Genomic DNA, 22,975 nt, shown 5'->3' on the forward strand with positions numbered 1-22,975 from the left:
CACTTTTCCCCTTTTGTTGTCCTGTTTCTCTTACCCTATTCCTGCTTTGGATTTTCCCTACTCACTCTTTTTACCCCCTGTCAAAATTTCACCCTACTTATATATCCTATTTCCAATCCCCTGCTCTAAATCCTTATACACCTCTCCCTTATCTTTCTTCACTATCCAAACTTTTTTTTCTTTTCTCTTTCTATTGTTTTGTGGTTGTTTGCTTGATTGTTGAGTATATTGGGTTGTTTTTTTTTTTTTAGGGTTGTTTGTGAGGTTGTTTTTCTTTTTCTTTTTCTGCTGGTCCCCCCCCCCCCCGCCCTACCCCTCGCCCCCGGTTATTTTCGTGCTTCTGTTTTCCCTTGCCTCGCTTCATATTATTGGTTGTTTGTAGCTTGCATTCATCTCCAGGGATCTATTGCTGGAATTTGTTGGGAGTAGTGGCGGTCCTATTTGAGTTTTCTCCTCATATAAATAGTCTCTTCCCCTCTTCTACTTCATTCTCTCTTTTTGCTCTTACTCTTTTTTCCTCCTTTTTCCCAATTTCATTTTTGCACTCCTTTTTTTCCCCCCTCTTTTATCTTTTTCTCTTCTTTCTTCCTTATCCCCTAATTCTCTTAGCTCAGGTGGTCACCTCTATTTGGGGTTATTAATATCGTGAATACATTTGTGTTCAGTGCCTGGTACATTGTGCCTTGTTGTACTGTATTTTGTGCCTTTAAATCAACGCAGCAGATCCAAGCAACAGGAGACTCCTGATCACCGCAGCCTCCTGATCACCACACCCTCTGCCTGAGGAACAGCAGCTGTACGTGAAGCCTCCCCCTACCAGCCAGAAGAACCACCACAGCTGTGAACAGCACCCACCAGAGGAACTGCTGCCAACTGAGGAGCAGCGATTACCACAACCGCCCAAGGAGCAACCACAGCCCGAGGAGCCACTGCCACACAAGGAGCAGCCCCTGAACAACTCAACATCTAGATATGTCAGTGAGATCAAACATGGGTAGACAAAGAAACCCCCAGAGAAAAGAAAAGGAGGACTCACAGGAAAAGCAGCTAAGTGATACAGAGGCATGCAACATGACAGAAAAAGAATTCAGATTAAGGCTCCTAGAGTGCATTAACCAGATGGAGGAAAAAAATCAACAACTTATGCAAGAAGCAAGAAGAAACAGATGAAAAAATCATAACTTATGTAAGAACCAAGAACAAATGAAGAGCGATATAGCTGCAATAAAAAACACCATTGAAAGTTTCAACAGTAGACTAGGAGAAGCAGAGGACCGAATTAGTGAATTAGAAGACAAGGAAGCAAAACACACCCAAACTAAACTGCAATTGGAGAAAAAAATTAAAAGACAGGAGGAGAGCATCAGGGAGCTTTGGGACAACATGAAACAAAACAACATGCGAATAATAGGGGTGCCAGAACAACAAAAAGAGGAACAAGGATTAGAAAACCTATTCAAAGAAATAATATCAGAAAACTTCCCTGAGGTGGGGAAGAAAAAAGTCACACAAGCCCAGAGAATCCCAAACAAGGTGAACCTGAAAAGACCCACTCCAAGACACATAATTACATGGCAAATGTTCAGGACAAAGAGAAAGTCTTACAGGCTGCAAGAGAGAGATGGAAAGTTACATACAAGGGATCTCCCATTAGATTATCAAATGATTTCTCAACAGAAACACATCAGGCCAGAAAAGAATGGACAGAAATTTACAAAGTGATGCAAAGTAAAGGACTGCATCCAAGAATACTCTATCCAGCAAGGCTATCATTCAAAATTGAAGGGGAAATAAGAAGCTTCACAGACAAAAAAAGGCTAAGGGAGTTTATCACCACCAAGACAGCAATGCAAGAAATGCTAAAGGGACTCGTGTAAAAAGAAGAAATAAAAAGATCAGAAAGAAAACAGCCACACAAAAAAAGAAATGGCTACAAACAAGTACCTTTCAATAATAACTTTAAACGTAAACGGACTAAATGCTCCAACCAAAAGACATCAAGTGGCTGAATGGATAAAAAAACATGACCCATACATCTGCTGTCTACAAGAGACCCACCTCAGAAGAAGGGACTCACATAGACTGAAAGTGAAGGGATGGAAAAATATCTTTCAGGCAAATGGAAATGAAAAGAAAGCTGGGGTAGCAATACTTATATCAGACAAAATAGACCTCAAAGTGAAGGCCATAATAAGAGATAAGGAAGGCCACTTCATAATACTAAAGGGATCAATACAACAAGAAGATATAACCCTGATAAACATATATGGACCCAATGCAGGAGCACCCAAATACATAAAAAATACTCCTGGAAGATATCAAAGGAGAGATCAACAACACTACAATCATAGTAGGGGACATTAATACACCACTGACATCACTGGACAAATCTTCTAGACAAACAATCAGCAAAGAAACAGCAATCCTAAATGACTCACTAGATCAGATGGACTTAATTGACATCTTCAGAACACTTCACGCCAGAGCCATGGGATATACATTCTACTCAAGTGCTCATAGGACATATTCAAAAATAGACCACATATTGGGTCACAAACAAAGTCTCCCAAAATTCAAGAAGAATGAAATCATACCAACCATCTTCTCAGACCACAAGGTCATAATATTAGAAATAAACTACAATAAAAACAACCCAAAATACTCAAACACTTGGAAGCTGAATAGCATGTTATTAAATATTGATTGGGTTACCAATGAGTCAAAGAAGATATTAAAAACATCCTGGAAACTAATGACAATGAAAACACAACAATCCAAAACCTATGAGACAAAATGAAAGCAGTCCTGAGAGGGAAGTTTATAGCTCTACAGGCCTATCTCAAAAAACAAGAAAAAATGGTAGTAAATCATCTATCTCTACATCTCAAAGAATTGGAAAGAGAGCAACAAGAAAACCCCAGAGTGAGCAGAGGGAAGGAGATAATAAAGATTAGAGCAGAAATAAATGACCTAGAGACCAAAAAAACAATACAGAAAATCAATGAAACCAAGAGCTGGTTCTTCAAAAGGATAAACAAGATTGACGAACCTCTAGCCAGGCTCACCAAGAAGCAAAGAGAGAGGACCGAAATAAACAGAATCAGAAATGATAGAGGTGAAATAACAACAGACCCCACAGAAATACAAATGATTGTTAAAAAATACTATGGACAGCTCTACTCCAACAAACTAGACAACCTGGAGGAAATGGACAAATTCCTAGAAAAATACAACATTCCAAAACTCAATCAGGAAGAATCTAAAAATCTCAACAGGCCAATAACTATGGAAGAAATTGAAGCAGTCATCAAAAAGCTTCCATCAAACAAAAGCCCAGGACCAGACGGCTTCACAGGGGAGTTTTACCAAACATTCAAGGACGAACTAAAAACTATCCTCCTCAGACTGCTACAAAAAATTCAAGAGGATGGAATGTTCCCAAGCTCATTCTATGAAGCCAGCATCACCCTAATACTAAAACCAGGTAAAAACAACATAATGAAAGAGAATTACAAGCCAATATCCCTCATGAACATAGATGCAAAAATCCTCAACAAAATCTTAGCAAATCGGATCCAGCAGTACATCAAAAAGACCATACACCATGACCAAGTAGGATTTATCCCAAGGACGCAAAGATGGTACAGTATCCGAAAATCAGTAAACGTGATACATCACATAAACAAATTGAAAGAAAAAACCCACATGGTCATATCAATTGATGCAGAAAAATCATTTGACAAAATCCAACACCCGCTTTTGATAAAAACTCTCAGCAAGGTGGGAATAGAAGGATCATACCTCAACATAATAAAAGCCATATATGAGAAGCCCACAGCCAACATCATACTCAATGGACAAAAACTAACACCATTTCCCCTAAGAACAGGAACAAGACAGGGATACCCACTCTCACCACTCCTGTTCGACATAGTACGGGAAGTATTAGCCACTGCAATTAGACAAGTAGAAGAAATAAAAGGCATCCAAATTGGAAAAGAGGAAGTAAAACTGTCCTTATTTGCAGACAACATGATATTATACATACAAAACCCTAAAGACTCCATCAAAAAACTACTAGACTTAATACATGAATTTGGCAATGTAGCAGTAGACAAAATTAACCCCAAGAAATCTAAGGCATTTCTATACACCAATAGTGAACTTTCAGAAAGAGAGACTAAAAAAAAAATCCCATTTACCATCGCACCAAAAAATTAAACTACCTAGGAATAAACTTAACTAAAGAGGTAAAAGACCTCTACTCAGAAAACTACAAGACGTTAAAAAAAGAGACAGAGGAAGACATAAACAGATGGAAGAACATACCGTGTTCATGGACTGGTAGAATCAACATCATTCAAATGTCCATACTACCCAAAGCAATCTATAAATTCAACGCACTTCCCATCAAAATACCTACGGCATATTTCACAGATCTAGAATGAACTCTCCAAAAATTCATCTGGAATAAAAAAAGTCCCCGAATAGCTGCAGCGATCCTGAGAAAGAACAAAGTAGGTGGGATCTCAATACCAGATATCAAGCTGTACTACAAAGCCACTGTTCTCAAAACTGCCTGGTACTGGCACAAGAACAGACATATAGATCAATGGACTAAAATAGAGAGCCCAGAAATCGGCCCGAACCAATATGCTCAATTAATATTTGACAAAGGAAGCAAGAACATACAATGGAGTCAAGATAGTCTCTTCAATAAATGGTGTTGGGAAAATTGGACAGACATATGCAAGAAAATGAAACTAGACCACCAACTTACACCATACACAAAAATGAACTCAAAATGGATAAAGGACTTAAATGTACGACGGGAAACCATAAAAATTCTAGAAGAATCCAAAGGCAACAAAATCTCAGACATATGCCAAAGCAATTTCTTCACTGATACAGCTCCTAAGGCACTTGAAACTAAAGAGAAAATGAACAAATGGTACTACATCAAAATAAAAAGCTTCTGCACAGCAAGAGAAACCATCAACAAAACAATAAGAAAGCCCACTGCGTGGGAAAACATATTTGCCAATGTCATATCTGATAAGGGCCTAATCTCCAAAATTTATAGGGAACTCATACAACGTAACAAAAGGAAGATAAACAATTCAATCAAAAAATGGGCAAAGGATCTAAATAGACACCTTTCAAAAGAGGACATTCAGAAAGCCAGGAGACATATGAAAACATGCTCAAAGTCACTACTAATCCGAGAGCTGCAAATCAAAACAACAATGAGGTACCATATCACACCTGTCAGACTGGCTATCATCAACAAATCAACAAACGACAAGTGCTGGAGAAGATGTGGAGAAAAAGGAACACTTGTTCACTGCTGGTGGGAATGCAGACTGGTGCAGCCACTATGGAGATTCCTCAAAAAACTAAAAATGGAACTCCCATTTGACCCTGTGATCCCACTTCTGGGAATATATCCCAAGAAACCAGAAACACCAATCAGAAAGGATATATGCACCCATATGTTCATAGCAGCACAATTCACCATAGCTAAGATCTGGAAACAGCCTAAGGGCCCATCCGTAGATGAATGGATTAGAAAACTGTGGTACATCTACACGATGGAATACTATGCTGCTGTAAAAAAGAAGGAACTCTTACCATTTGCAACGGCATGGATGGAACTGGAGAGCATTATGCTAAGTGAAATAAGCCAGTCAGTGAAGGAAAAATACCACATGATCTCACTCATTCATGGATAATAAAGACCATTATAAACTTATGAACAAAAATAGATACAGAGGAAGAGCTGCCTCAAAAAAATAACAACAAAAAAAAACCCCAGAACTTTTGATTAAGGGGATTTATCATCTTGTAATTTTAAAAATTGTTCACTGTTTATGCCAGCTTTCAGTTTATTTTAAATTTTTATTCAGATTATTACAGTTGTTCCTTCCCCCCGCAAGCCATAGCTCCCCTCCACCCAGTTCCCATCCCACCCTCTGCCCTTAACCCCCCCACCACTGTCCGCATCCATAGGTGTACGATTTTTGTCCAGTCTCTTCCCACACGCCCCACACCCCTTTCCCTCCGGGAATAGTCAGTCCACTCCCTTTCTATGTCCCTGATTCTATTATATTCACCAGTTTATTCAGTTCATCAGATTATTTATTCACTTGATTTTTAGATTCACTTGTTGATAGATGTGTATTTGTTGTTCATAATTTGTATCTTTACCTTTTTCTACTTCTTCCTCTTCTTAAAGGATACCTTTCAGCATTTCATATAATACTGGTTTGGTGGTGAAGAACTCCTTTAGCTTTTTCTTATCTGTGAAGCTCTTTATCTGACCTTCAGTTCTGAATGATAGCTTTGCTGGATAAAGTAATCTAGGCTGTAGGTTCTTGCTATTCATCACTTTGAATATTTCTTGCCACTCCCTTCTGACCTGCATAGTTTCTGTTGAGAAATCAGCTGACAGTTGTATGGGTACTCCCTTGGAGGTAACTGACTTTTTTTCTCTTGCTGCTTTTAAGATTCTCTCTTTGTCTTTTGCTCTTGGCATTTTAATTATGATGTGTCTTGGTGTGGTCCTCTTTGGATTCCTTTTGTTTGGGGTTCTCTGTGCTTCCTGGACTTGTAAGTCTATTTCTTTAACCAGGTAGGGGAAGTTTGCTAACATTATTTCTTCAAATAGGATTTCAATATCTTGCTCTCTCTCTTCTTCTGTCACCCCCATAATTCGGATTTTGGTATGCTTGAAGTTGTCCCAGAGGCCCCTTACACTATCTTCATATTTTTGGATTCTTTTTTCTGTTTGTTTTTCCGGTTGGGTTACTTTTGCTTCTTCGTATTTCAAATCTTTGACTTGATTCTTGCAATCCTCTAGTCTCCTGTTGGGAGTCTGTATAATATTCTTTATTTCAGTCGGTGTATGCTTAATTTCTAGTTGGTCCTTGTTCATATCCTCGAGGGTCTCACTAGTTTTCTTGATGGTCTCACTTCATTTATCGGTGGTTTCTAGAAAATTCTTGAAAAACTTTATAAGTTTGGTTTTGAACTCTATATCCAGTAGCGTGCTTTCCTCCATTTCTGTCATTTGTGACCTGTTTGTCTCTGCATTTTTTAGGCTTCCCTGTGTTGATAGAGTGGCTTTCTGTGCTAGGTGTCCTATAGGGCCCAGTGGCTCAGCCTCCCCAATAACCTGAAGTGGACACTCTTGATGCACCCCTTTGTGGGCTTTGCGCACAATCTTGTTGTAGTTAAGCCTTGATTGTTGTAGGTATCACTGGGAGGAATTGACCTCCAGGCCAATTGGCTGTGAGAATCAGCTATGTATACAGTGGGAGAACTTCTGTGCTGGAGACACCCTTCTGGGGCAAGACTTGCTTCATTGGGGCTTTGGTGCTCACTGAGTCTGCTCCCTGAGTGTGTCCCTTATGGATCTGAGGAGTTGTAATCTGGATGGTCCCACTCTGACCACTGGCTACACTGGCTCTTGGGTCTCTAAGGAGGTGCTAATTTAGCCTCTTTCTGAGGCTACCCAACAGGAGCTACGGAGAGATTTGCAGATTCCTCTTCTTTGTTTGGGATTTGGAGGTGCCCAGATGAGGCCCAGTTGTGAAGCAATGCAAGCTGCTGTGGGGCCTTGGGCCTTCTTTTGGAAGTTCTGGGTCTCTCTGACCCAGCTGCAGTTTGTGAGGTAATTTTCAGATTGCAAATGGCCAGGCCTTTCATATTAAAAAGCCTCTGTGCACAGCTTGGGTGGGGCGGGGTCTCAGGGAATCAACAGGGCAGAGCAAAGGGCTATGGCAGATCCTCAGTCCTACCCTAAGAAGCCCCACGTCTCAGTGTCCCAGGGTAATCACTGCAAGCACCTCTGAGAGAAAGCCGTCCTTGAGTTCCGACTGATGCCAGACAGTCCAGTTTCTCCCGGTATGAGTCTGGGTCCTCAGAGACTCGCCTGGAACTGGAGTTCAGAGCAGTCGGGAGCTTGAGACTCCCTCCCGATTGAAAAAGACAACCATGTCCTCAGTTGCCAGCCCTTTCCACATGCGCCTCCCTACCTCTGCACTTTACTTCTGCACCTCCTCTGAGTCTCAGTGTGCTTTTCTCTTTCCTTCTAGTTGTAGAATTTCCACTCAGCCAGCCTTCCTGTGGTCCTGGATGATGTCCGTTTTGTCTTTTAGTTGTATTTTTGACGTGGTTGTGCGAGGCAGCAATTTCTGGTGTTTACCTATGCCGCCATCTTGGTTTCTCCCAGCTTTCAATTTTGTGCAGTGACACTTGTGTATTCATTTTATATCCAGCCATTGTGATTAAATTTACCTATTATTTCTACAAATTTAGTGACTCAATTTCTGAATGTTAAACCTAGTTTGTGTTACTTAAACCCAACTCATCATGATATATTATTTTTAATATTTTTCTTTCTTGTATTTTTTTGTCAGGTTTTATTATAAAACTTATTGGTCTTAATAGCTTTGGGAATTGGGTTTTTATTTAATTACTAGAGGCCCGGTACATGAAATTCATGCATTCAGGGGGGTCCCTGAGCCTGGCCTGTGCCCTCTCACAATCTGGGACTCTTTAGGGGATGTCCGCTTGCATGCTTAGGCCTGATCCCCGGATTGGGCCTAATCCAGCAGTCAGATATTCCCCCTAACATTCAGGCTCTTGCAGTCCGGGACCCCTCACTCCTTACTGCCCACCTGCAGCAGAGGGGGGAGTGGCTCCCACCACCACTGCTGCACTTGCCAGCTATGAGCCCGGTTTCTGGCTGAATGGCACTCCTCCTTTGAGAGCGCACTGACCACCGTGGGCAGCTTCTGTATTGAGCGTCTGCCCCCTGGTGGTCAGTGTGCGTCATAGCAACCAGTCATTCCGCTGTTCGGTCAATTTGCATATTAGGGTTTTATTATATAGGAGGATACTGCCCTCATGAAGAACCTTGGAAAGTTTTGCCTTCTACCTTATTTTCTGGAAGAATTCACCATTAAACTTACCTGGGCCTGAGTCTACATTGTGAAGTTTTTAATTACAAGTTCCATTTCTTTACTAAATATACATTCATTCATTTCTATTTCTTGTGTCAAATTTAGTGATGTCTTTCTAATAACTTCTCAATTTTTCATCTAAATTCTCTTAATGTACTGGCAGAAGTTGTTCATAATATACTCATTTTTAAAAATATATTTTTTTTATTGATTTCTGAGAGGAAGACAGTGGGAGAGATAGAAACATCAATAATGAGAATCATCGATCAGCTGCCTCATGCACGCCCCCCACTGGGGATAGAACCCACAATCCAGGCATGTGCTCCTACCAGGAATTGAACCTGCGATCGTTTGGTGCATGGGCCAATGCTCTAATCACAGGCCAGGGCATCTCATTTTTTTTATTTTAAATGGAATATTTCTAAAATGGCTTACTTAGGATGATGTTTGTTTTAGGTCTTTTTTGCTTTTAATGCTCAATTGGTAATCCCTTCTAGTCTAATTTCCAGAGGCATTTTTCTTAATGAACTGGTTTTGAATTTTAGCAAATGCTTTTCCTATTGTACTGAGATATTTTCTTTTGTTGGGTTAAAAGAAACATTACATTTGTGGATTTAAAACATTTCCTTAACTACCTAGTATGAACCTATCTTACTGATGATACGCATTATTGAATTTTACTTGCTAATATTTTAAGATTTTTGTATGTATATTCATGAAACAAAATAAACCTAATCTTCCTTTTCTGTTATTTATTTTTCTGGCTTTAATATCAAGTTTATACCAGGCTTTAAAATTAATTGTGGGCTAGTCTATACTTCTACTGCCTAGTAATATAAATAAATTTGGTATTCACTCCTTTAAAATTTGGTAGAAAATGTCAGAGTATGTGGACATTTTGTTCCACTTGTGGGAAAACTTTTTTAATAAGATCTACATTTACTTTAACAGTTACAAGAGTACTCAAGTTTTTTAAGTCAGCTCCTGTAAGTTATTAATTTTTACCGTAATTTATCCATTTCATGTAAGTTTTCACAATTGTTGGCATAAGATATTCATTTACTAATGATTTACTTTCTACTTACAATTATTGCATTTTCACTCTTGATTCTGTATTCTTAATCAGTCTTGACAGATTTTGTACTTTAAAAGGCAATTTTCAGCTTTGTATGTTATGCATTTTACAGATGCTCCTATTTTTCATGATGTTTCTTCTATTTTAGTTTAATTCTAACTTAAGATGGGCACCTGGCATATTGATTTAAAGGTTTCCTTATTTAATGTAATTTCCCTTGAATCCTACTCTATCTTACATTTTGATGTATGTACATAACCACTATCTTTCTGTTCCAAATATTTGTGATTTCAATTTTTTTTTCTTTAACTCTCAAATTATTTAGTGCTGTGGTCTTTAATTTCCAAATATGTAGTGACTTAAAAAAATCTTTTTTTTTTTAGTAACTTCTAAATTGCTTTATAGGTAGAAATCACTGTTTATATAATAGCTACTTAAAATTTTACTGAGTCTTTGTGGCTTAACACAGTATCACTTTTTATAAATATTCATGTGTGCTTGAAAAAAATGTTTTCTAATTGTTGGACATAGAATCTGATATGTTAATTAAAATCAACTTGCTATATTGCTGATTTCCATGTTGAAATCTACCTTTAATAAAAAATTTATAAATTTCTCTGAAGTTTTAGTAATTTCTTGATTCATATATTTAAGGTTTTATTCATCTGCTACGTACATGCATGTTAAAAATTGCTATACCTTTTTGATGTTGGATCTTCTATTAATAGTTATAACCCCCCCTATCCCCAATAATGTTTTCTTATTTTTATTAGTGCAACAATACCAACTTTATTGTGGTTCTTAAAATCCTATTATTTTCCACCTTGCTGTGTTCTTATGCATTAGGTATGTCTTGTATTCTAGAAAATCTCTAGATTTCTTTTGCCGGGAGCCGGTCCATCCTTGCTGTTTCAAGGGACCTGGCATATATGGCATACGGCTCTTAATATGTTTGCTCACCTTCTTGGCGCTGTGTTTTAACCAAGGTCACCTCTCCGAGAAAGGTTGAATCCCCAGGTAGGGATTTTCCCCTGAAGTTAGGGAGGGAATAAAACCCCTCAACTAAGTGCCAGGCGGGTAATTAATCCCTTTAACTACGAACAATCATGCTTAAACTACATAATCTTTTCTCCCTGGAATGGAGATAAGAAACGCCCTAACCTTTGTAATAGAGATTGATAGGATTGAATCAACTGGTATAAATACAGTTGTAACAAGACAGAAACACTCAGAACTCAGAATCTAGAGACAGCAAGAAACAGAACTCAGAACTCAGAACTTAAACAGAATCAAGAAGACAGAACTTAGAACACAGAACTCAGAACAAGACAGCAAGACACAGAATTTATAAGACAGAACTTAGAACACAGAACTGAGAACACAGGGCTTGGAAGACAGGACCAAGAGAGACAGAGCCTAGGCACAGAACCTACACAGAACGGTCTCTAGGGACAGAAGAACTTCGCTGGCGAGAGCATGCCGGAGGATCCTGGACAGGGACTGGCCTTGGAGCCTAGAGACAGAGCCTAGCAGGAGAGCATGGCAGGGGATCCTGGACTGAACCTGACTGCGGAGATTGGCAGGAGAGCCTGACTAGAACCTGGTGACTGAACCTGACTGGAGAACCTGAGCAGAGCCTCTCTGGAGATCAAGACCAGAACTTGGCTGGAGATCCTGGCTAGGCTGCTGATCAACTGAACGCTGTCTCCGTGTCATTCCTTCTTCGCCGACTCCGTCTACGCCTTTGGGAACCCCTGGACCTGCTGGGGCTGGACCCCGGCATTCTTTATTCCAACCTGTCAGTATATGTTGACTAGTGAATGTTAGTTCACTTAGATTTATTATATTTATTGATGGTCCTATTTCTTTTATCTTAATTTTACATTTCAGTTTCTCCCACTTTATTTTTAAGCCTCTCTTTAATTTGATGTCTATAAATGTCTTCTTCTAATAACACAAGAACTTTAGTATGCTCTCTCACATCCTCTGATCTTGCCATCTTCTACCAACTCATCAATGTTGATATTAACTAGACTTTTCTTAGTTATTAAGAATATATTTTCTACCTGGCTGGTGTTGCTCGGTAGTTGACCAATACCTATGAACAAGGAGGGTAAGGGTTCAAATTCCTGGTCCTGGCTCAATCCCCAGTTGGAGGCCTGCAGGAGGGAGCTGATCAATGATTCTCTCTCATTATTGATGTTTCTCTCTCTCTCCCTCTCCCTTCCTCTCTGAAATCAATAAAAATATATATATTTTTGCCTTAGCTGGTATGGTTGAGTTGGTTGGATGTCATCCCATGCACCAAAAGGTTGCTGGTTTGATTCCTAATCAGGGCACATGCCTGGGTTATGGGCTTGATCCCCATGACTGGGGTGTGCAGAAGGCAGCGATGTTCCACTATCACATCAATGTTTCTCTTTCTCCCTCTCCCTTCCTCTCTCTATAAGTCAGTACAAATTATTTAAAATTTTAAAAAAAGTATTTTCTCCTTTTATTTTTAGCACATTGTATAGATAACAATAAACTCTACACCAAGGTATAAAATTTCAGATTTCTTACAAATGCTTCTTCAATTTGCCTTACCTTTGATTAAGAGCTTCATTCACAACTGTTTTTATTAACTTACATTTTTAATTTTTTTTTCTTTTTTATTAAATGTATTGGGGTGGCACTGGTTAACAAAATTATACAGGTTTCAGTTGTACATTTCCATAATACATCATATATATATTGTATTGTGTGCTCACCACCCCAAGTCGAGTCTCCTTCCATCACCATTAATCCCCTCTTTCCTGGCCCCCATTTCCCTCTGATAATCACCATAGTGTTGTCTGTATCGATAAGCTTGTTTATCTTTTTGCTTATTCCCTTCACCATTTTCACCCAGCCCGGCAACACCTCCCCCTGACAGCTGTCAGTCTGTCCTCTATGAGTTTGTTTCTATTTTGTATGTAAGTTTATTTTGTTTATTAGATTCCACAGATGAGTGAAATCATATGGTACTTGTCTTTCTATGACTGGCTTATTTCACTTAGCATAATGCTCTCCAAGCCCATCCATGCTGTCACAAAGGGTAAGGTTTCCTTCTTTTTTACAGCCAAGAAATATAAAACCACCGAATAGGTAAAAATTTAACATAAAAATTAAACATGAAATTACCAGATGGTCTAGCAATTCCACTATAGGTATATACCCAAAAGAACTGAAAGCAGAGACTCAGGGATTATTTGTACAGCAATGTATACAGCTGCATCATTCCTATTACCAGCCTAAAGGTGCTAACAACTCAAATATCCACCAACATTTGGATGGATAAACAAAATTTAGTATTACACATACAATGGAATATTATTCAGCCTTAAAAAATGAAATTCTGATACAAGCTACAGCTTAAACAAACCCTATAAACATTATGCTAAGTGAAATATGTCAGACACAAAGAACAAATATTGTGTGATTATACTTAAAGGTACCTAGAATAGTCAAATTCATAGAGACAGAAAGTAGAATGGTGATTTGCTAGAGAGAAATGGGGAGTTATTGTTTAATGAGTAGTTTCAATTTGGGATGATGAAAGAATTCAGAAGATGGACAGTGGTGATGGTTGCGTGACAATGTAAATGTAGTTAGTGCCATTGAATTTTATTTATTTATTTATTTATTTATTTTTAATATTTTATTGATTTTTTACAGAGAAGAAGGGAGAGGGATAGAGAGTCAGAAACATCGATGAGAGAGAAACATCAATCAGCTGCCTCCTGCACACTCCCCACCGGGGATGTGCCCGCAACCAAGGTACATGCCCTTGACCGGAACCGAACCTGGGACCCTTAAGTCCGCAGGCCAACGCTCTATCCACTGAGCCAAACCGGTCAGGGCGCCACTGAATTTTAAAATGTTAAAAATGTTATATATATTTTACACAATAAAAAAGGTAAAAATAAAAAGGAAACATTTAGATAGAATTTGTTGTTGGCCAACTGAAGAACTATGGTTTGGTAGTAGCAATAAGAAGCTGGTAGAATGACAGCCTCACATTCTACCCCGTTAGAGAGTACATTAGGATATACTCCCTGTACTTAAAAGATTTCTCAGGGATTGGTAGTTATTAGGGAAAAGACAAGTTTTATGAAGGTAAGGCATTCTCAAAAAGGCTGAGGCTGTAATTAAATGTCTAAGAATCACAAAAGGAGTTTTAAGCTACACAGTATAAAAGAACGTTTTGGGCTGAACAATACAAGGATGAGAATACAGGGCTATTCAATTAAGGTAGGAGATTGAGAATAGAGGAGAGAGAGGAAAGAAACCTGTTAAGGGAATTGACCCTCAACAGCCTCAGAGTTCCAAATAGGCGAGTTTTGTACACTACAACTACAGCAAACCTCTGAGGAATACAGTGAAGCAATATAATGAAGTCACTATAGTCAAGCTGCTAAATTACTAAAATCAAGTAGGTTTTACCTAGCCTGAGAACTTAAAACTTTTGAACTTTCCAGTCCTACATCAATGCCTGGATATACATCAGACCTCCACCCCCTCAAGGACTCATGTATACAGACCACCTGATATCCACTATCCAGACCACCAGATGTGATCAGATCTCCTGGCGCCCATCCTCCATACTATCCAGACTGCCCATTATCTGACCGATAACTGTCCTGGACCAATCCTAGGGCTAAGAATGCAGAACTTATTATTCTCAAGAATATATTTTTACTATAAAAACTCTTAACTTGTCTATCTTCTATGGAACACTTCTGGGTTTTTGCCTAGTTGTATTTTTGTTTTGCAAAGCCTAAGACCCTTGAATAAATCTTTATCATTTATTTCTAGTCAAAGCCTCCAGACTCTTTTTGAGTTTGTTTGACACCTTCATTAAGTACTTGTTATATGTCAGCCACTGTTCTAACAAAATGGGTCTTGGTGATCCTGCCGACAACCAAACTTCTCCGCCTCTCAATTACATGAAAAGGTTAACTTAATATTCAAATAGTATAAAATAGTCCTGGTATAGCTGGGATTTCTGAAACCAACTGCTTGCAGGTTTAAGAAAGGGTGTTTTCCTTTTTGAAAACACAACTCATTTTCCCTCAACAACATCTTTCAGGTATCTTACCACATTCATAAATAAATACATAAAAACTGCATTTAAATAGTAAAAGAATAAGTAGGTACTCCTTAACCTTTGGTTATTCAGCCATAGATTTAGCGTGTGTTTTGCTTTCCTGTCATTCTCCCACTCTCAACCCCCAACTCTGACTCCAAAATATAAATAACTTTATAGTTTGGGGGTTATAAAAAAAGGGACACATGCTTTTATTAAATATCCTATATAATAAAAGGATAATATGCAAATTGTCCCCACAGGCGGTAATTCGACTGCCTGGGAGTTAGATGTGCACTGACCACCAGGGGGCAGCGTGGAACATGGCGGGTGTCGGTGACCCAGAGCTGGCAGTGGGAGGCAGTGGAGCGCTGCAGGCCCCGATGGACCCCAATGTAAGCAGGACCGCTGCGGGATGGTGGAGCGGGTGAGCGGGTGGCACCAGGCCAAGGGGGGGGTGCAAGCAGGGGTCCCAATCGCCCTGCCGGCCAGGCCTAAGGACCCTACCCATCCTCGAATTTCATGCACCGGGCCACTAGCGCGCTCGCGCGCGCATGTGTATGTGTATGTGTATATACCAGCCGTGGGCAAACTACAGCCCGTGGGCAGAATCCGGCCCGTTTGAAATGAATAAAACTATTGAAAAAAAAGACCGTACCCTTTTATGTAATGATGTTTACTTTGAATTTATATTAGTTCACACAAACACTCCATCCATGCTTTTGTTCCGGCCCTCCGGTCCAGTTTAAGAACCCATTGTGGCCCTCGAGTCAAAAAGTTTGCCCACCCCTGGTGTATACACACACACACACAGTTATTTCTTTTATTGATTTTTTTTTTTTTTTTACAGAGAGGAAGGGAGAAGGAGAGGGATAGAGAATTAGAAACACTGATGAGAGAGAAACATCGATTCAGCTGCTTCCTGCACACTCCCTACTGGGGATGTGCCCGCAACCAAGGTACATGCCCTTGACTGGAATTGAACCTGGGACCCTTCAGTCTGCAGGCCGACGCTCTATCCACTGAGCCAAACTGGTCAGGGCTAGTTATTTCCTTATTTGCAAATAACGTCACCTCAAATGGTTCTTTATTTGCACTAATAAAAATAGTATGCGTTACTTTAAGGTAATAAATGACCTAAAGAACCGTGCAAATCAACAAAAATAAAAAATATTCTATCATTTCAACCCAAATTTTGGTAATGGGAAATACTTAATATTTTTAGCATTAAAGATTCTTCAATCCTAATTTTAAAAAGTAAATAAGCCAATTTTCACCAACTTCATGAATAGTTTTAGTGTAGTTTTCAGTAGTATCTATATGCATTAATTTCTAAACTTTACACTTAAATCATCACCCAGAAATATAGATTTTTTTTCCAAATTATGTCTATCAATACTAATTTATTGCCTTTCAACAGTCAAAGTGCTTTTGGAAACATGGCAAAATACAATTCAAGTTTCATTCTTTTGTTAATGTAAAATTATCAACAAACTACAAAACTGATGTAGATAAGTCAACCCTATATGGAGCAGAATAAACAGCCATGCAAACAATCTAATCTGGAGGGGCCTTTAAAAAAAACCTAAGTGCTGAATGAAAATGTCTACCACCAGAATCATCCCTTTAGGTTACTGTATTATTTTCAGAACACATTTGTTAAAATGTAAATGTCCACTAGGAATAAGGGATTATATGTGTAAAAAAGAAATAGCTTATAACATTTTTTAAATTTAAAGAGCACAATGTACTCAGTAAATATTATCTGGTAATTAAAAATATTACTTAAATTCACTACTTCAAGGAAAATAGGTTACATAGTGATCAAGTACTAAAAACCATATATATTCAAAGTAATGACACTTCGGACTTACCTCTAAAATCTGACTAGCTCTAGATGGCGAGTGACTATCAGCCTGGACCACCGTTACCTGTCTGGGAGACTGTGACAGAATGCTGGAAACACTAGCAGAAGTCTAAAAACAAATAGAAAAACAAGGGCACATTTTCTTCCTCTCATATCAAACACAGGCAAAAATTTAAAGTTCATCAAAGCAAGCCCTGAGGAGTACCTGGTATGTACTTATATTCGATTTGATAAGCTTATAGTGGATACCACATGGTCAGTGGTAGAATTTTGTGGACATGTAAAAATTGTCTACACTAATAAAAGAGAAAAATGGTAATTGGCGTACGACGATACCCTTTTCATTGGCTAATCAGGGCTATATGCAAATTAACTGCCAACTATGATTGGCAGTTAACTGCCAACAAGATGGCGGTTAATTTGCATATGTAGGCACAATGCAGGGAGGCGAAAGGGAAAGCAGGAAGAAGCGCCCTGCCACTGACAGTGATCGGAAACCCAGGGGGGAGCTAAGAGCTGGGGGGCAGGGCAAAGGCGGCCCTGGGGCCGCCTTTGCCCTGCCCCCCAGCCATGATCGGAGAATCAGGTGCCTTTTCCGCCCTGGCCAGTGATAGTAGGAAGTAGGGGTGGAGCCAGCGATGGGAGCTGGACATGGTTGAAGCTGGCAGTCCTGGGAGCTAGGGGTCCCTTGCCTGGGCCTAAAGCAGAGCCCACGATCGCGGGGCCGCTGCAGCTGCGGGTCCCCGCTGCCCGAGCTGGACGCCTCAGCCAGAGGCGTTAGGCCTGGGCAGAGGTGGAGCCTGCAACCACGGGGAGCTGGGGGTCCCCTGCCCAGGCCTGACACCTCTGCCGGAGGCCTCAGGCCTGGTCAAGGGGCCGTTCCGGTGATTGGTGATCGGAGGGTGATGAGGGTCAACTCCTCTGGCCGAGGCATCAGGCCTGGGTGGGGGGCTGAGCCGGGGATTGGGGGGATATGATGGTCCCCTTGCCCAGGCCTGAAGCCTGGGTCAGAGGCGTCAGGCTTGGGCAGGGGGCGGAGCAAGCGATCAGAGGCAGATGGGGGTCCCCTGCCCAGGCATGATTCCTGGGCCAGAGGCCTCAGGCCTGGGCGGGGGCCAGAGCCAGTGATCGGGGGGAGATGGGGGTCCCCTGTCCAAGCCTGACACTTCTGGCGAAGGCGTCAGGCCTGGGCAAGGGGCCGATCAGGTGATCAGAGGGTGATGGGAGTCAACGCCTGAGGGCTCCCAGTATGTGAGAGGGGGCAGGCTGGGCTGAGGGACGCTACCCCCCCCCCCCCCACAGCCAGTGCACGAATTTCGTGCACCGGGCCCCTAGTAGTTTTTATAAGAGCCTAAAGATGGTGCCTAAAGGCTGATAACTACTAACATAGTAAGATAATTTACAGAATGCAAACAGAGACTAGTTGAGATCATAATTAAATTCAAAATAACAGTGTTCTCAAATAGCATCTGAAAAATAAGTTTTTTAAAAAGAATATGCTTTTAAAAATATTTAATAGAATTATATATATATTTACATACATATATGTTTATTTTTAATTTTTTTTTTTTTAAATAAATATGTCAGGGGGAGGCAGGACTGGATGAAAGGGGACAAAGGAATTAGCCAAAGAACAAATATGCATAGCTCATGGACACAGAAAGCAATGTGGTGGTGGCCAGAGGGAAGGGGTGGAAAATGGGGACATTTGTAATAGTGCAAACAATAAAAACAAAGTAAAAAAAACAACAAAGTGTACCTTTAGTAAATATAAATAATAAATGTGCTTTAAAAATAAACTTATGGCCGAAACCGGTTTGGCTCAGTGGATAGAGCGTCGGCTTGCGGACTGAAGGGTCCCGGGTTCGATTCCGGTCAAGGGCATGTACCTGGGTTGCGGGCACATCCCCAGTGGGAGATGTGCGGGGGGCAGCTGATCGATGTTTCTCTCTCATCGATGTTTCTAGCTCTCTATCTCTCTCCCTTCCTCTCTGTAAAATATCAATAAAATATATTTAAAAAATAAAAAAAAAAATAAACTTATGATCTGAACATGACTTAGCATTACAAAATTTCAATTAATTAAGATGTCTTATATTCCATAAATGCTTGCTTTTGATACTCTTACCTTAGACTGGTCAAGAATTTGAAGTTTTTCCCATACTATTTTATCACTTTCAGATTTTTCCCAAGTATTATTCCATTTTTCAGGAGTTTCTTTTTCTTTCTTCTTTAAAGCAACCTGTTCATCTGGAAATAATGTCCTTTTTAAAAAAATGTACAATAACTGCAAAAAAAATCACGTAAACAAATCATGACCTTCTTAAAGAGTGCAGATTCCAACACAGATTAAAATTGTTTGTACGGAGGAGATTAACTCACAAGATAAAGAAACATTTTAAAGGAGATGGAATAAAACATTTAATCAGAACCAAATTTAAGTATGGCACCAATGGATGTAATAATGTCTACTATAATTATCAATAAAGAGATTTTTTCAGGACAACATAGTTTATATCATGCTAATTATTCTGAGGTTCTACTTTCCTGAAATGTTCAGTCAATTATTAGTAAGAGACTCAAAAGTAAAAACTCTGGATTCAGAGAAATCTGGGGGTCAAATCCAACTTCAACTATTTCCCCGCAATATGTCTATGGACAAATTACTGTTCACTTCTCTAAACCTGTTTGTTCTTCTGTAAAAAGAGAGTAATAATAGTGCCTATTTCAGTACAGGACCTGGCACAAAATAAATATTTAATAAATGTCAGCATTATTCATAACTGTAAAAAAAGTAAAAAATATAAAATCTTGTGTTAACAGAACAATATAAATAAACAAGACCCCAAATCAATAGTTCTTAAAATGTCAAAGATATATAAGTTTAAATTCCAAGAAAACTAATGAAAGCAAAGCTTTAAGAAAGAAAATGTGCTTTTACTAACAGTATCAAGTAACAGTAAATTGTATTTTTAAAGATAATAATTAAGGCATAAATCACTTCAGTCATTTCCAAGTAGCTCCATATCTTACTTCAGAAGTTTTGTATTGTATTTTGATAAGCTGAATTTTATTTAAAAATATTTAAAGCTGAAATTATGCTATAAACACAGATCAGATCTCCAAATCTTCTGACTCTGCTACCATATATTAAATTTCTTCATTCTTCTATTACCATCACTTCCAATATCAATTCATTCCCTAATTCTTCTGCTTATCTCTTTTTCTACATCACCTATCCTGTACCAGCATGGCTGCCTCACAGGAGGGTGAAGCCCATCTTCATGCTCTTAGTACAGCTATTTCTAAAAGTACAACTGTTACTTCATGTATTTTCCAAACTATGGACTCCAAGTCTAGTCCAAGAAGCAATGGGAGTTTCTCAGTTATTATCAATATTTTAAGACCCTAACAAAAATTATAAATATTTCTGTTATACAGTTTCTACAGGCTGACAAAAAACAATAAGCTTATTTTTGTGTGGAATACACTAATTGATATCATACTGATAACTTGTCATTAGAACATTTTAATTATTTTTAAAAAATGAACTCAATTATTTTTAAATAAAACCATCTTTAAACCCATAGGATTTCTGTAATGGAAAAATATGATACGTGGATTTTCAAGAAATGAGAAAAGTTTAGGAATCTTTGAGATCCAGGAGCTCTAGAATGATACTGATGACATCAATGCTCACCTCTGGCTTTTGGTACACACCACAGAGTGCCAAACAAAAAGGTACAATGTGAGCAAATGTGAAACCACAATCTTCTTATACATTTACAGAGAACTTCTCTAAATGGCAAATGTTATAACACAAGACTTTTGATAATATTATATTGAAGGATATATTTCATCCTTTATATATATTCTGTAAGTCAACCAAACTACAATAATAGGTGTTAATAATTACTTACCAAGCTCTTTCCTCCACTGGGCTTTTTTTGCTTCCAACAAATTTCTATCACGTTCTCTTTCCCCCAGAGTACTGAATATGTCCGCTGGTTTCCATACATTCTCTCTGAGACAAAACACAAAATAATGACTGAAACCTTATTATACATTTCGACACAACATACTCCATAGTATTCTGTAATAAACTTTTAACTAGCTCTTAGTCTTCAGAGTTAATATTTCATAAGAAAGTCAAGCAAAAATCATATTCATAAGATATGAGTTACATACATGGCAATTTTATGCTCAGACTGCTTAGATGTCTCCTGACTTTTATTTAAAACAGATTTATTTTCATCTTGGACACATGAAACAACCTCAGTTTTCTGGAGTAGTCCCATAATGTTCTCATCCTTTTGCTGATTAGAAATACTGTTTAAATGTAGACTGTACTGACCTAGGAAATAAAATGCATGCTTTAAAATTAACAGTATAATTGCATCTATTACAATACCTTATTTTAGCATACTGCTATACAGTTTAAAAAACATTGCCTTACACATCACCTAATTATTTCTCACAGCAATCTTTGCAGTGGGTATTATGACTCCCTTTTTGTCAAAAAAGGAAACTGAGCCTCAGAGGTTTAATAACCCAGATGTATGGCCACAGCCATACAAATTCCTGTACCAAACAACAAGCAACAACAACAAAAATAAACCTCCATTTATTCCTGCCAGCATCACTTTTAAAAATAATATAAACAAAAACACAATTGACTTTATTGAGAATAAAAGCAAATAGCTCTATGAAAAACTCACTACCTTTTCCTAATTTAGCTGGGAAATCAGTGAAAAACTTTACCATGGACCACTGGCTTTATGCCCCAGCTACAGCTATTCCAAATATTTTGGACTCATGCTTGGCTCAAAAACTATTCTACATTGCTCCTTAACATGCTAGTTCTCCTAGTGAAGAAAAAGCATATCTAATATGTAGGTCATTATGTGACTAGGAAAATTCTTTTAACTTTATTGATATTTTCTCTCACTATCTTTGCTAAGTTTTTATTTTTTTGTTCTCTGAACTAGAATTCTAGACTTACAAGACAAAATCTAGCTTTCTCATTTTACAAAGGATAATCTAGACCAGTGGTTGGCAAACTGCGGCTCGTGAGCCACATGTGGCTCTTTGGTCCCTTGAGTGTGGCTCTTCCACAAAATACCACGTGCGGGCGCGCATGTACATTGCGATTGAAACTTTGTGGCCCATGCGCAGAAGTTGGTATTTTGTGGAAGAGCCACACTCAAGGGGCCAAAAAGCCGCATATGGCTCGCGAGCTGCAGTTTGCTGACCACTGATCTAGACCAAGAGACGGTAGATTACACTATCTCAGCACCTTGGGAGTATATAGGAACTACCTGGTCTCCAAACCAGTTGTGGGAACTCTTCCTGGTGACCGTTAATTTTTTATTTATTTATTTCACTACTGACTCACAAAATGTTAATAATATTTCTACTCATATTCACAATTCTTCAGCTCAAAGCTGAAACAAGAAGGATTTTAAGTACAATTATGATTAGTGAAACAGAAGGCATGTAATATTCTACTACTCCTTTCAAGTTTGTGTTTTAAAGATAGTGCTGCCAATCCTTAGCATGTATTGAGAATTAGGAAAAGCAAAATGTAGGGGCCAGGAAAATCAACATTTTCAACAAGCAAGTCAAATCTTCATAGTAGGGGTCCCTCAATTTTCACTAGAAGTACTATAATGGTTTGTTGGAACATTTTATATAATTCTTTTTAATGTAAGTAAGGTTTTTCTACATTCTAAAATAAGTACAATAGTGTTCTGTATTAACATCTTTTCTAGAGTTCATAGAAAACTGGATTTCTTAAGGCTATGGTTCATGAGAATAATATTCTGGGCATTAACCGTAAAATATAGCATATTATAAAAGTAATTCTGTATATTTATTTACCTTAAGAGACCAATCATTTTGAAAAATTGTTACATGTAAAATAGAATTTAAGAGGCACAGTTATGTAAAATTCAATGAGC

General features: G+C 38.7%; 1 protein-coding gene across 12 annotated transcripts in view; it reads right to left on the reverse strand.

Moving 5' to 3' along the window:
* Positions 1-22,975, reverse strand: part of CCDC66 (coiled-coil domain containing 66) — an 82,796-nt gene that overhangs the window by 38,315 nt on the left and 21,506 nt on the right. For 7 of the 12 annotated variants that reach the window (XM_059663235.1, XM_059663236.1, XM_059663234.1 and 4 more), the window contains 4 exons: positions 21,204-21,369; positions 20,936-21,039; positions 19,144-19,265; positions 17,023-17,124 (listed from right to left, as the gene is read on the reverse strand). In XM_059663235.1, coding sequence (XP_059519218.1) covers positions 17,023-17,124; positions 19,144-19,265; positions 20,936-21,039; positions 21,204-21,369 — 494 coding nt within the window. Of the gene's footprint in view, positions 1-17,022; positions 17,125-19,143; positions 19,303-20,935; positions 21,040-21,203; positions 21,370-22,975 lie in introns of those variants that run through there. The other 5 variants (XM_059663239.1, XM_059663238.1, XM_059663242.1 and 2 more) reach the window with 3 other exon arrangements.

Source organism: Myotis daubentonii, chromosome 14, assembly GCF_963259705.1.
Source record: "Myotis daubentonii chromosome 14, mMyoDau2.1, whole genome shotgun sequence".
NCBI lineage: Eukaryota > Metazoa > Chordata > Mammalia > Chiroptera > Vespertilionidae > Myotis > Myotis daubentonii.